The sequence below is a fragment of the Macrobrachium nipponense genome, chromosome 18, assembly GCF_015104395.2.
Source record: "Macrobrachium nipponense isolate FS-2020 chromosome 18, ASM1510439v2, whole genome shotgun sequence".
Taxonomy (NCBI): Eukaryota; Metazoa; Arthropoda; class Malacostraca; order Decapoda; family Palaemonidae; genus Macrobrachium; species Macrobrachium nipponense.
The window spans coordinates 18,406,346-18,422,822 of record NC_087211.1 but is presented as its reverse complement, the minus strand read 5'-3'; the positions used below and the strand labels follow the sequence as shown (position 1 = coordinate 18,422,822).

The following is a 16,477-nucleotide window of genomic DNA, read 5'->3' as shown; positions in this document are numbered from 1 at the left end:
GGGCTGCTTTAAGATTCTCGTACATGGAGTCAGTATCTCTATTCGAAGATACGATGCTTCTTTTTTTTATTTTATTCCCCAGTCATTTTTACTTTCTCATGCTGGACTGCGTGATAACTTACTTAAGTTGTTGCCCTTTTTAAGGCGGTCTCTTTAAAGACAAAGATAGAAAAAAAAGTCAGGACGTGGAAATCACTGATGGAGGAATTTGAGAAATATCTGACTTCTCCTGACTTTATATTGTGCTTTATTATTTTCTTTTCCTTTCTTGCATTTCTGTCTTTAATCTTGCCCGTCTTTCTGTTATTCTGATGTTGTTGCTAATGAAAGAATGATTGAGGTAAGAGTAAGAATGAAATGAAGAGAACATGTTAGTGATAAAAAGAAGTTACTTTTTTTTTTACATACACCAATATATATATCAGCATTTATCAGCTTTTACACACACAAATACATGTATAATATACATATATATATATATATATATATATATATATATATATATATATATATATATATATATATTCATATATATATATATATGCTATATGCAAGAACTGAGTGATATCTATTCCACTTTCCGTGTTCTTGGCGAATATGCACCTCCTTAGTAATATCGCCAAAATTATCTTTTATCTATCTGTACACTGTGTAGGTATATATATACTACATGCGTATGTTGGTATGTATTTACGCATGGACTGTTCTGAGAATGATAATGGTGTCCTGGATTCCACGAGCACTCTTCTTCCTCAGCATTTCCATGGAATTCCATGTCATAGAGATGTCCGAAGTTCTCCATTAAAGCTTCAAGAAAGTGGATCTACAGTTTTGCGTACTGTAGTAGATTCACTGTAGCCACGGCATTAGAACCCGAGTTTCTACAGCTTGTTATGTCATCCACAGGCGGTATATCGAAAAGAGCGATCAACTAACGTAATATATTTGTGGCAAATCGTTTACTCAAACCATTTCATCAATTATAGTTTTTCTCATATTTTTGTAATTTATGATGGACGTATGTAGCTTTCTTCCTTTATTTTTAGTTTTCTGAAAAGGATATCGTTGTGTCGGCTCTGTCTGCCCGTCCGCAATTTTTTCTGTCCGCCCTCAAATCTCAAAAACTGCTCAGGCTAGAGGGCTGCAAATTGGTATGCCGATCATCCACCCTCCAATCTTCAAACATCCCAAATTGCAGCCCTCTAGCCTCAGTACATTTTTATTTTAGTTGAGGTTAACATTAGTTATAATCGTGCGTCTGGCATCGACGTAAGCCAGGGCACCACGGGACCATGGTTAAAGTTTCATGGGCCGAAGAAACTTCGGTGCATATTTTACTTGGATTTTTTTTTTTTTTTTTTTTTTTAATGAAAACGTGATCCTTTTCTCCAATTTCTCGAGAAACATATAATTCTTTTTCTTTGCCCAACTTCAACAATGTGCGACATTTCCTCGCTTTTTTCTCTCATCATCTAGATCACACCTCGACCAAATACGGCCTCGTTCATGCGAACATACAGGGAAACGCCTCGTGCCTCCGAGACGATTCGTTTTTCTGTAACATCTGGATGACAAAAAAATAAATTCGCCTTTTTCCTCTCTACCTGAACCAAATACGGCATAACTGCATTACAGGGAAACGCCTTCTCTCTATTGACACCCACCAGCGGCCATCACAAACGACTGCGTGTGTCATCATCAGAAATAAACGAGAATTAAAGCGAAAATCGCTTCCTCGTCGGTGCCAATTGGCCCTCCGTAACGACGGCCATAAAGTGCCATCAACTAGCGCGGCGGACTGAACACGCCCAAACCGCAGCAGATGCAATTGAACGCGCCCTGCGGCGGCACATCAAGCTGCCTGTGCCTGTTTGATTGGTTCTTCTTCGTCGGGGGATGGAGTCGTGATCATTATCTCTCTTGTTAAGTTATGATTCTGCTTTACCCTCCGTTCCTGTTTTGGCTTATGTTGAATTCTCCGCTATTTAGTAGCCTTCTTCTCTTCCTCTCTTTGCCGATTAGGAATCACTTGTCTGTGTTTCTTCCGTTTCATTTGTTCTCTGTTTTTGCTTTTCCTTCTTTCGTGGCCGGTTATATCATTAGTTTCTACTTATCGTCGGGCAGAAATATAGCGTTATTTTGTTGTTGTTGTTGCTCAATCAGTTTAAACAAAATGTTAAGTTACGTTTCCTCTCTCTCTCTCTGGCACCTTTGGAATTCCAGAACAATAAGTATCTCTCTCTATCTCTCTCTCCTCTGACACCTTTGGAATTACAGAACCATAAATTTTTCTCTGTCTGTCTGTCCGTCTGTCTCTGACACCTTTGGAATTACAGAACAATAACTATTTCCCTCTCTCTCTCCTTGTGACACATTTGGAATTACTGAACAATAACTACCTCTCTCTCTCTCTCCTTGTGACACCTTTGGAATTACAGAACAATAAATATTTTTTTTCTCTCTCTCTCTCTTTGTGACACCTTTGGAATTACAGGACAATAACTATTTCTCTCTCTCTCTCTCTTTGTGACACCTTTGGAATTACAGAACAATAACTATTTTCTCTCTCTCTCTCTCTTTGTGACACCTTTGGAATTACAGGCCAATAACTAGTTCTCTATCTCTCTGACACCTTTGGAATTACAGAACAATAACTATTTCTCTCTCTCTCTCTCTATCTCCTTGTGACACCTTTGGAACAACAGAACAAGAACTAGTTCTCTCTCTCTCTGACACCTTTGGAATTACAGAACAATAACTATTTCTCTCTCTCTCTCTCTCCCTCGCTCATCTGGACACCTTGCAATTTGCAGAACAATAACATGGCCCCCCATCTCCCCACCATTCCGAATCAGCAGCCTGAGAGACAGACTGCAAATGGAAGTCACTTGAGTAATGGGCCGGGTCCCAGCACAGTAGTATATCCTCCGGTCTCCAATTATATATCTCCTGGAATTATATCCTGGGCTGCATAAGCCTCCTGGCTCTAATCAACCTCCAGGAGATTTTTTTCTTTTTTTTTTTTTGCCTACCCTGACGAGCGCCTCTTGTTCTTCATTGTTGTTGTTTGTTAGATGAATTCCCCTTGATCCGGTTGTTGTTGTGGCAGCTTGTGTTGTTGTTACTTTCGTTCTTTGGTGTTGGTTGTTGTTGCTGAGATTCGTTTCATCTTTTTATTTATTGGTTTCTGAGTTTGTTGTTTATTTGGAAAGGAGATTACACAGACATAAAACTAATTGAAATGTGGATGTTCGTATCCGTAGACTTTTACGAACTCCATGAGTGTTGAGATTGCGAAGGAGACTCGAAAAGGTTATCTTCAAAGCTCTTGTTGTTATATATATATATATATATATATATATATATATATAATATATATATATATATTATATATACACACAATTGTGGATGTCTTCACAATATTAGTGATACATGCTATTATGAGATTTTTGTTATTATTATTATTATTATTATGCCATAAGATACTTTGTGTCATACATTTAATCTTTAATTACAAAGGTAACACACGCAGTAGCTCATTAACATCCCGTTAGGTAAAGCAGGGGAATTATTTTCATTACTGTAAAGAACAAAAAATAAATTTAGAAACATTTCGAAAAATTCTGTTTACTTGCAAAGCTTGATTCCACTGAACTGGATGATTATCAAATTACAAATAGGAGAGAGAGAGAGAGAGAAGAGAGAGAGAGAGAGAGAGAGAGAAGAGAAGTTTGTTTGTTGGCGAGAGAAGAGGAGAAACCTTTGTTTCCCTTCGTTTCTTTTTCTCTTGGCCGAAGCTTTCTTTCCGTCATTCTTCTGGTCTCAAGTCAACTCCATTTAAAATGAGCTTTTCAGAAAGCTGCCTTTTGCATATGATCATAAACACAAAGCATGAATGTTAGGTGATTTTGTTTTAAAAAATCCTAATGAGATATTTTACCCCTCTCCATATTCAAATTTACAGAGCACTTACGGTTCTCCACAAAATTGTAACCGGTGTTCAAAGATTAGTTCAACATTTCCATCACTATGTCTTGTACTCCGTGAATCTATTCTCCTATTCATTTATATTCCTCTCTGTCATTATTTTGTGCATGTATTTATATCTTAATTTATTAAGGAACTGGTGTTTCTTTGGACGAGTGGGTTGCGTGCTCCCCTACCGATTCGGTAGTCCCAAGTTCGATTCCCTGCTCCGCCAAAGTGGAACCAAAGGAATTTGTTTCTGGTGATTAGAAATTCATTTATCGATGTAATGTGGATCGGATCCCACAATAAGCTGTAGGTCCCGCCGCTAGGTAACCAATAGGCTCCTACCCACGTCAAAATATCTAATCCTTCGGACCAGCCCTAGGAGAGCTGTTGATCAGCTCAGTGGTCTGGTTAAAATAAGATATAATTAACCTTTCCTATCAAGGAATTTATCCAGATGCCCTTTCACTTATGACCGTCAATCCAGCCTGTCGTCAGTTCATTTATTCATGAGCATTTACTCTTTATTTTCACCGGTTGCTCAGTGCGTAAACAAACCCTTGAGAGGAGTTCCTGCAGACGGCGGTGCTGGTGCAGGAGGAGTCAGCCAAATATAGGGCGCAGTTTCATGGCCTTCCAACCGGAAGATCAATGAGTACATCCTTCTTGAACCATCTAATCGATAGACTACGAAAGGCCCAGCGGGTGTAGAGGCGTGTAGGATAGTACCAGGGGTGGGGATGGGGTGGCTAGGGGGGCGTGGACTAAGATCTCGCCACCCACATACAGACCAAGTGCAGACACGCATAGCTACCAAGTCCAGTCACAAGCGACATTCACCTTAACCAACACCTCCCCACCCCGACCCCAGGAATATTTCCCTTTATATATATTTTTTATATTTATTTATTTATTTAGTTGTAAAAAATTGTGTTAGAACGTTAGAAAGTTTATATATATATATTATATATATATATATATATATATATATATATATATATATATACATATGTATAGTACACATGCAGCCCCCTACAAAACTCTCTCTCTCTCTCTCTCTCTTTTTGTATACATATATATATATATATATATATATATTATATTACTATATATATTATATATAATATATTATGCTATATATATATCATAAGCATATCTTTCACCCTCACTGTTTCTCTAGTCTAGTACATTCCCAAATAAGGCGAGAAGTTGCTCAGGCAGAATGATCACAACAAATCAGGTATTTCCTTCTCCCTTGACGAAGGATCGCCGTGAAATCAGAATATTCGTGACTTCGTGACCGCAGCGTCGTACGCAAGGAAAAGAAATTGTCGTATATTATAATATCATTTCTTTGTATTTATGACTCCGGGGCAGAACTTCCTGGAAATAGACTGAAAATGAGTCGTCTGGTGAAAAGATACGGGGGCTGGTAGGTGGTTTATTGCGAAGATTCTTAAAAATAAGTAGAGGGAAATTTGTATTTGAGGAAAGTAGTACATTATGCAAAATTGCTTGTCTTCGTCGTAATTCTGCAAAGTAATACAGTAATTTAGAAACACCACCTGATACACTGAAATACGAGCTGCCGAAGAAACTTGCAACGCTGTCAAATGCATAATATATATATATATATATATATTATATTATATATTATATATATAATATATATATATATATATATCATATATATATATATATATATATATATCATATATATATATATTACATATTATATAATATATATATATATATATCTATATATATATATATATATATATATATATATATATATATATATATGATATATATATGTTACATATATATTTATATATATACATATATATATATATATATATAATATATATATATTATATATATATATATATATATATAATATAAAACAGATCCCTTGCTGGATCAAATGACGGCCAGAAGTAATCCCTCCAGAAACATGAGTTATTCTCAAAACTTGAAGAGCTGACAAACGCAAACTTAAACAAGATAGTGGATGCCTAGGGGGATTGTGGGGCGGGGGTGGGGAGAGCTGCTCTTGAGGGCCGATAGACAGGGGTGGAGGGAGGGAGGGAGGCCCTCCAAAAATAAACTCGGGAGTATAGACAGAAAAAGAGGAGGTGGTGTGGTGCTGCCATAGGTAGAGCCAGGTAATTATAGAGGCGGAATCGATGAATCTCGGCTGTCTGCCGCATGCAACAACGACACGAAATTAAGTATTCTTTTTATTTCTGTCTAGTTTTCTGTAAAAGAAAACTATTGTGCAGGCTTTGTCTGTCCGTCCGGCCTCAGACCTAAAAAAAAAACTTAGGGTTAAAGTTAGCCATGGATCGTGCATCTGGCAGTGCTTCCCGGAGCCATGGGACCCACCCTCACTCTACCGCATCTGTTGAGCAACTGGATAGCTACCGGTCAATAGCTGATGGTTTTATACAGCATTATACGTAGCTGGTCCTACAGACTGAATCATGGCGTTATTATCATCATTATTTAGAATAGATTTAGAACTCATTGTTGCAGCAAAAATGGCAAACTTATTATAATAATATTCGCTATTTGATATTTGGGAATTTGTAAGCAACTTAAAAATACATACCTTGAATATATTATTATTATCCTTATTTGTTGTTGTTGTAGAGTATTAGTAATTGCAATATTACCCTGAATACTAGAAATGTTAAATCTTCGTTGAGAAAGATGCATTTTGCAATGCAATACAAAAAGACGTCTTAGTTGTCTCTGCATAGTTGGCCATCTCTGCAGTAGGTAAAATGGTCGACGGACTTGAAAAAGCAGTAGCAGCAGGAATGTCAGCTGATCTTTACAGCAGAAATATCAGTTGACCTTAACAGAGGAAATAGCAGTTGACCCTAACAGCAGGAATGTCAGTTGACCTTAGCAGCGGGAATAGTAGTTGACCTTAACAGCCAAAATAATAGTTGACCTTATCAACAGAAATAGTAGTTGCCCTTAACAGCAGGAATAATAGTTGACCTTAACAACAGCAATCGTAGTTGACCTTATCAGCAGAAATAGTATTTGACCTTAATAGTGAAAATAGCATTTGACTTTGTCAGCAAGAATAGTAGTTGACCCTAACAGCAGGAAGGTCAGTTGACCTTAGCAGCCAAAATAATAGTTGACCTTATCAACCGAAATAGTAGTTGCCCTTAACAGCAGGAATAAAAGTTGACCTTATCAACAGCAATCGTAGTTGGCCTTATCAGCAGAACTAGCTGTTGACCTTAATAGTGAAAATAGCACTTGACTTTATCAGCATAAATAGTGGTTGACCTTAACAACAGGAGTAGTAGTTGACCTTAACAGTAGAAATATTAGTCGACCTTAACAGCAGCGAAGTCAGTTGACCTTAACAGTGGAAAAATTAGTTGACCTTAACAGCAGGAAGGTCAGTTGACCTTAACAGTAGAAAAATTAGTTGACCTTAACAGCAGGGAAGTCAGTTGACCTTAACAGTAGAAAAATTAGTTGACCTTAACAGTGGAAATATTAGTTGACCTTAACAGCAGGGGAGTCAGTTGACCTTAAGAGTAGAAATATTAGTTGACCCTAACAGCAGGAAGGTCAGTCGACCCTAACAGCGGGAATACCAGTAGGTGTGCTGCAGTGGAATCCCGTCTCTTCTTCGAGCGAAGGGGGAGCGTGACAGCGCTGCAGTCCCGTGCATGCAATCTCGTTATTAAGGAGGAACTGCGAGAGACGGTCGTAATTCCTCTGCTGGAGAGGATTTTCTCTAATGTATTATACAGGAAGGAACGCCCATTTGTGCCTTCATTAAGGTTGGACACGAGGCTAATTCATTTAGAATGGGGGAGAATGAGGCGCTGTGTTTATTTACGGAGAAATTCGAGCTATTTGGTTGAAATGATTTCTTTTACACCTTAGATGGCACCGGGTCGAATTTTGGCGTTATTTTTTTGTTTGATTGTCTCTCATGTTATTTTCTCTCTCTCTCTCTCTCTCTCTCTCACCACACACACACTAAACTCATATATATGTGTGTCTGTGTAGGTGTGCATTATTGTGTGTGTAAATGTGCGAGGGTGATAGTACATTTATCTGTAAACTGACAAAAAACATTTTCATATCAGGTCAGCATAATACAAATAATCTCACGCAGAAACAACAACCATTTTCTCTCTCTCTCTCTCTCTCGAGCACGAATATAAACAGAGGCTTCTCTTCCTTCTTCTCGCAGATGGGAGGACAGAGAAATGGAACCTGGACGCCAACCAAGAGACGAGGACCCATCGCAGCCGAATTCTCCAGCCCTGGGCCGGCTTCCATCGCCCTGAAGTCCTCCATTGGTAAGTGTTGCCATTTTGACTGATTGGTTTATGGGCACTGAAACTGCCGTCGTTGCAACTTCTGGGTTATTGATGGCCCGTGATAAGATTAAGTATCAAACTAAAAAGAATTTTTAAAGGAGTTTCATATTTGAAATATATATATATATATATATATATATAATATATTATATATATATATATATATGCACGTGTGTGTAGAATCTACTGATCACTTTGTAACAGATACATATGTAATTGTAAATATCCACAATTCCCTCTTAACTCCTCGAATTACGCGCTTTTTGGGATACTCTTATCACTACAAAGCCTCAAGATCCAAGTGCAAGAAATATGAAGAAATCATGATGACGTCCTGTAGTGGAAAACGAACCCGGGTCCCATAATCACAACGGGGTCACGAAGCCGACCGAGAAGGTTAAGTCGCAACGTGACCTCGTTGTTATCATGGGACCCGGGTTCGTTTCCTGCTACCGGACATCATAATTTCTTCATATTTCTTGCACTTGGATCTTAAGGCTTTTGTAGTGATAAGAGTATCCCGAAAAGCGCAAAGAATTCGAGAAGTGAAGAGGGCATTGTGGCTATTACAATTACATTTGTTATATATATATTATATAATATATATATATATATATATATATATGTATGTATGTATACATATATATGACACATAGAAATATATATAAACAAACATTTCAGAGTTCCTGGCAAATTTTGCAAGCTATGCAAATATCCCCACACTCGAAAAATCCCCGAGGTACAAAGCCACACTTGGCTTCAAGCCGAGGTTGACACGGAACAAGTATATTCCTATATAGGCCATTAGTTTTTACAGGTAATAAACAATATGTAGGTCATCTCTCTCTCTCTCTTTGCAAGAGCCTTATTTGCATTTTATTGTCTTGCAACAGCGATCTAAATTTCGGCTTTTAAAGCACCCTCGGCTGTCTGGGTTGTGACACAGATACACAGCTCGATGAACGTGTCTCGTTCGTGGTTGCACAAACACCAACAATAACTTTCTGGCAACTTCGAGATCCGAGCGATGCCGATTAGGAGTTTTTACTTCATCCTAGACGCGGGACATTGTTCCTGAGTTCTTGATATCAGGTGACTTATTTATTTTTATTTTATTTATTATTTTTTTTTTTTGCATCAGTTTCATTTACCTTGGTTCTTTCAGGTAAGGAATGTGGTGACCATTGCATTTCCTGATTCATTTCCAAGGATGCATTGCTATGTATATACATACATTTTCATACATACATCTATATACTATAAATATATATATTATAATATATATATATATATATATATGTGTATATATATATATATATATATATATAACTATATATATATATATATATATATATACATATATATATTATATATATATATATATATATATATATAGATTATATATATATATATATATATATATATATATATCTATATATATAATACAATAATCTATATGATATATATATATATCTATATATATATATACCAGATATATATATATATATATATAGTAGAACAAACTTCAAAAGTTGGTCCGAATATTTTCTATCACAAAGCTATCGTAGCCTCGTAATTGTTCCATTTTATTTTAATCTATCCTATCACAATCCCAGGACACGCGCGCGCGCGCGAAATCTTTATTTTCGATCCTTTCACTACTCGACCGACACGATCGAAATTGTCTCTTTGACGAAGGGGGGCGGGGAGAGGGGGGGGGGTGAAGGGGAGAGTTGGGTGAACTCCTATCGTTCGGCCCTGAATCATCTGATAAAGCCATCCTGCGACCCGACCACCCACCCAACGCCCGTCACCCCCCCCCCCCAACTCCTCCCCCTTGAACAAATATGGCGTCTTGTCGAGGGCTCTGGAGAACAACAGCTGTTGTTGTGGTTGTAAGGACTCCCTCAGGATCTCTTCTCTTCTCGGAAGGATTGACTCCGGACCCTCGGGAGCGCTCTGCTTATCGATGCCCTTATCTGAGTTCCAGTGAGTAGTTAGTCCTTGGGTGATTGCTGCCTTGTGTATGGGATGATGATGACGATGATGGCTGCTTTCGGAACAGGCTGCAATCTTCGGATTTTGGCGGAGACGAATAGCTTCATCTGCTGCAATTCCCGGATGCGGGGGGAGGGGGTGGGGGGTCTGCGTCCCCCCCTCTCTATTACATCTTACCCCACCTACTCCTCCTCCTCTTCCAATTCACCTCTCATCTTATTCTGTTAATAAAGTTAAAATTATTTATATATATCCTCTCTCTCTGTCTCTGTCTCTCTCTTATACCCCACGCGTCCCTCCTGAACACCGTGGGTTGAACTTGGCATCAAGAAGGACAAATTTACATATAAAGCTCCTTTTTAGAATAATACATTGAAGCTGATACAAGCTTTTTTTTATTTATTTATTTACCTCATCCCCCAACTATACTATACTAATCCTTAACGAATCCTGTCTCTCTTATTGACATCTGTCCCTGCTCCTCCTTTGTCTACTTTCTTGTCTTTATCACGACTTTCCTCAGCTTTCTCTGTTTGCTATCAGTCTTTGATTATCTTCATCTCTCCTATTTCTTTCTCAATTCATGCTCACTGAAAGGAGCCAATATGAAGTGGAGGAAGGAGGAGAGAAAGGAAGGAACGAACTGATAAAAGTGGAAGGTAAAATGAGGAATCAGAAGAAACTCGTTGATAGGAAGAAAGGTTTTGAAATGGAGTGCGCGAAAAAAATAAACAGATTATTCACTTTGATAAAGCGGCCAAATTATAAGAGGAAACGAAATGACGTAGAAATAATTAAAGACAGAAGATGATAATGGCGAAAGACGCTGATAAAGCGGATGAAGAATATGGTGATACAGACATCTCCAACATATGAGAGACTGGGAAAAAATTAATTTTAAAAAGTCGAATGATTTGTTTATTAATGCTGTTTGCAGAATATAAGTAAGGACACTGTTTTAGACAATAGCGTACAAAGCTTTATAATCTGAATATGATCTTATTCGAGTCAACAGATTTATCATTTTAAATCAAGCCCTGATAATTGGAAGACACCGAGAGAGAGAGAGAGAGAGAGAGAGAGAGAGAGAGAGAGAGAGAGAGAGAGAGAGAGATGCCAACCTAGATCATCCGATTCTCCATCGCTTGAATAATATTCCTTGTCGCACACCTACAATTGATTCATAATTAATAAGTCTCTCTCTCTCTCTCTCGGTCAGAATCGAGCTGGGAGATCTCCGCACTAATTACTACTACTCTTACTGTTAAAAATGAAGTAGTTACTGCTACTACTAGCATTACTACGAGTTAAGATAGTTACCGTTACTGCTAGTAGTTTAGTAGCGTTGGTGATGATTCTGCCGAGAGAGAGAGAGAGAGAGAGAGAGAGAGAGAGAGAGAGAGAGAGAGAGAGAGAGAAGGGCTTTCCTGATTGGGACCTGTACACTCAGAGCGATCAACTTTGCCAGTCAGGGATGCAGCTGGGCTTGTACTACTACTACTACTACTACTACTACTACTACTATAATAATAATAATAATAATAATAATAATAATAATAATAATGCTGCATTGCCCTTCAATTTTAAGTAATAATGATAACAATGATAATGATAGAAAATTGTCCTTAAACTTTTTATTCATATAACAATATTCTATTTTGGACTGAGAAGAAAAAAAATGAGTTACTGGTGTGAATCGAAAATCCCTTTGATTTCACAACAAACGCGACAGAATAGAGCCAGTCGCCCAATTGCCAAAGAAAGAGACACTAGTTCCGAAGAAATTAAGAAACGGACGAACAGACCCATTTGCTACTTTGTGAAAAATGAGGATTTTTTTTTTTTTTTTTCTTTTTTAATGTTTGCAGGGACTCTTGCCTTAGACGATCGTAAGGGCGACTTCAGCGGGTCATAATGCCCAAAACTGGGCTGTTTTGACACCTGGTTTGACCTTGACTCCGTTTCCAGGATAATCTATTCATGAAAGTTTAGAGTTTTTTTGTGGGGGTGGGGGAGGGGGACATAAGGTTGAAATCTCCTATTGTGGGAGTAGGAAAGTCAAGGATATCACAATTGAGAGAGAGAGAGGAGAGAGGATTGAGAGACGAGAGAGAGAGAGAGAGAGAGAGAGAGAGTTAACGAAAATGTATGTGGTTCATGGAAGAGTGCTATACGTTTGACAGCTATACACGGTAAGCATGAAGTATCATCGACGTAAGGGAGGCCGGTGAACAAAAAGAGAGATGCGGTAATAATGATAGAGAAATTAAAATACAAGTGTACTTGGAGAGCAGGGCATGCATTCATATATTTGCCAATTATTTATAGAAATTCACTAGTCCGTTTGAGCATTAGCATGAGAGTCGTGCCTTGGAGCAGACTAAACAGAGAATCAGTGCATTCTCTCTCTCTCTCTCTCTCTGGTCCATATGAAATCTAAACACCCCCAAATGAGAGGAGAAAGTTGTCTGGAGAAGCCAGCGAGCAAGCAGGCAGGCAGGCAGGAAAACAACCTGTAGGCCGTTTCCAAATTTGACCAACGTGAGGAGCAAAAATATCAATAAACCGTCTTTGTCGTTGCTTTTGCTTCCAGTACCTGTTCCAGCAAGCGTTGCCTATTTTGGCAGCATCGGGCTCCCAAAGTAGAATGATCCAAGGTGTGCAGGAGTTGGCCTGCCGCAATAAAGCTCCATTGAGGTTGTTTTGCAATTACTTGACAGGTCGTTAAGACCTCATTAAATTCTCTCTTTCGTTCATTTTTTTTCCTTTCTGGGGCGAGAGAGGGGAGGGGGGGGGGGAAGGCCCGTACTTGGCACCCGGAAAGGAGGTTGGGGAGTGTGGGGTGGGGGTGGTAGGAAGTAGAAACAACTGCAAGTGCCTGGCTGGGTCATTTCCCTTATTAAGAAATCGAGAGAGAGAGAGAGAGAGAGATAGAGAGAGAGAGAGAGAGAGAGAGGGGGGGGGGGTGTTAGACAGCATTCTGTCAAAAAGGCATAATCTCGAGACAGAGGCACAAAGGCTGAACTTGACAAAATGAATTTAATCATTTACTCAATTTCTTTCTAATTATTTATCAAAATATAAACGAATTTCTCTCATAAGTGACCTAGTAGTTCTGTACTGTACTTCCAATCATTACCCTCTGATACTTCTTTCTAATGAACGCCATATTCTTTGGAAACCTGAATTTGGTGGGCTTGTTCCATATGGATAGGGTTCATCTTCTGAATATTAATAATAATAATAATAATAATAATAATAATAATAATAATAATAATAATAATAATAATAATAATAATAATGAAGGCCATCTGTGATTCAATGATAACTTACGATCGCCTTTCTGCAAAAGAGAACCAACTTCTAATCCTAAGAAAGTTGAGAATAATAATGCCAATATTTCTGTTATGTTTGATACCATCAGCCAACTGCCAATCGACACTAGACGTTGTTATTATTATTATTATTATTATTATTATTATTATTATTATTATTATTATTATTATTATTACTATTATTATTATCACCACATAGAAGATAAACCCATATTCTTATGGAACAAGGCTACGGTGGCCATTAATGAATCGAAATTCTATTATTGTTATTATTATTATTATTATTATTATTATTATTATTATATAGTAGATGAACCATTATTCTCATGGAGCAAGGCTACAGTGCCATTAATGAATTAAAATTCTATTATTATTATTATTATATAGAAGATAAACCTATCGTTCAAAACGGAACGAAGGATATTCTCTACTGCCCTTGAAGGAGTCTCGGATATAATATAGGATTCATGGGAGGATGAGGGCGGAACTCTGCTAGATACAAATCTATCAATAGGTAGGCAGTGACTCACATGAGTACGGCCAAGGCCAAGAGCATCAGGACAAAGCGAGAGAGAAAGTTGTTTTTGTTGTTGTTGTTGTTGATGTTGTTGGTCTTGGCGACGATGACGTCACCGGTTATAGTCGACGTCTCGAGAAACTTCAAGTTGTTGTTGTTGTTGTTGATGTCACCGATTGTGATCGATTTGTGAATAACTTTCAGGTTGTTGTTTTGTTGTTGTTGTTGCTCCCGTGCTTTCATGTTATTTTATTGTTGTTTTCCAATGCTTTTAAGGTGTTTTATTGCTGTTTCCATGCTTTAAAGGAGTTTTATTGTTGTTGTTCCCAAACTTTCACGTTGTTTTATTATTGTTGTTTCCATGGTTGAAGTTATTTTTCATTGTTGTTGTTCCCGTGCTTTCAGGCTGATTTTATTATAGCTGTTCCCGTGCTTTCAAGGCGTTTAAACACTGCATGTTCCCATGTTGTTTTTATTGTTGTTGTTCCCATGCTTCCATGTTGTTTTCCATTGTCGTTGTTCCTCCAAGTTTTTTTTATGTCATTAACAATTGCTTTCAAAAGCTTCATAGTATCTTAGACTGTTGTTGTTGTTTATCGAAATTTTTTCTTTTCCATAATCTTATTTTCATTTTCTCATCTGTTTATCTCTTTCCCCTCTTCTCTCCTCCTTCGTATCATTCTTTCTCCCCATTTTCAGTTATGAAACCATTTCATTCTCTTTCCTGCTATCCTTTATTCCTGTCCATTGATCCTTTTTTCCCTTCTTCCATCTTCTGACGCTTTCTCTTCCGTGTTCCCTGGTTTCTCTTATACGTCTTTTTATTTAGTTTCTCCCAATTCCTCCATTTCTTCTTTTATTTAATGCCAATTCTTTGCTCTCTACCGTCATGGTACCTTCTTCGACTCCAATTCTTTAAGCTTCTCCTCTTCTTCTTTTTCTTCTCGCCCTCTGCAGCGTCTTCGCCGTCTTCCGCCACGACGTTTTACAGAAACCCGACGGCCGTGGACTCTCTCTCTCTCTCTCTCTCCCACACTCACCGAGAGTCGTTCCCAAGGAGATATATAGGAAGCCGAGAGAGAGAGAGAGAGAGAGGGCCAAGGCGACGACGCTTCTATATAAGAAGGGGGTGAGTTAATTGCGGTCGTAAACGTTCCCATCTGCGGAACTGTGACATCGTCGCCACGGTTTTTTTTTTTTTTTATTATAGTAGGAAGCGAAGATATATCTAATGGTATGTGTGTGTGTATGTTTGGAGTTTATATATTAGTATATATATACATATACATATACCTGGTGGGAGTCAGGCCACCGAAAAATAGTCCTTAGCTTTAAACCAGAGTGTTTTAATGGGCGTTTTATATTATACACACACACACACACACATATATATATATATATTATATATATATGATATTTTATATATATATAGTATATATATTATATATATATATATATATGATATATATATGTATATATATTATATATATATAGATATATATATATATATATATATATATATATATATATATATATATATATAAAGTTAAATAGTCGCTTTATATACACAGATAAAGAGATGAAATCCCCAAGAACAGCTTCTAGCCCAGTAAAGCCGTAAAATAAGTGAAGTAACTCCTCCACTGCACACATTCAAAGGAAGAAAGTGATTCCTAATAGCTCCAAGGGGCTGTGCGCCACTACAACCGTAGTGGGTGGAGCTTGCCTTGAAACTTACCCCTACAAGGTAATCATACCCCGACGGTGTTCCACCAAGATCAACGCCCACGACCCACGCCCATACCATACATCCCACGCACTGGGTATTGTCATGTCCCAGGATTTCTACCCTTCCTCGAAATGAGAGCCGTGATCCTCGAATCTTGGGAAATTTTTTTTTTTCTCTCGTTACCAGATTCCTGGGCTCTGGGTGTTTCCCAGATATGAGATGATTATTCCATACGTAATTCTTTCGTTTTCTGTCAAAAGAGAACTGGTCTGTCCGTCCGCCCTCAGATCTTAAACCCTACCGCGGCTAGAGGGCTGCAAGTTGGTACGTTGATCATCCACCCTCCAATTATCAAACATACCAAATTGCAGCCTTCTAGCCTCAGTAGTTTTTATTTATTATATTTAAGGTTAAAATGAGCTATAATCATACCCCTGGCACCGTTATAGGTACAAACAACGCAGGCCACACAGGACTGTGACTGAGTGTTTCATGGGCCGCGGGTGAAATTTTCAAACAGCATTCTACGCTGTACGGAAAACTCGATTATACCGAAGAAATT

General features: G+C 38.0%; 1 protein-coding gene across 11 annotated transcripts in view; it reads left to right on the top strand.

Moving 5' to 3' along the window:
* LOC135196901 (sperm-tail PG-rich repeat-containing protein 2-like) overlaps positions 1-16,477 on the top strand; it is a 77,698-nt gene that overhangs the window by 26,443 nt on the left and 34,778 nt on the right. For all 11 annotated transcript variants that reach the window (XM_064223703.1, XM_064223702.1, XM_064223697.1 and 8 more), the window contains exon 2: positions 8,207-8,315. In XM_064223703.1, coding sequence (XP_064079773.1) covers positions 8,207-8,315 — 109 coding nt within the window. The remainder of the gene's footprint in view (positions 1-8,206; positions 8,316-16,477) is intronic.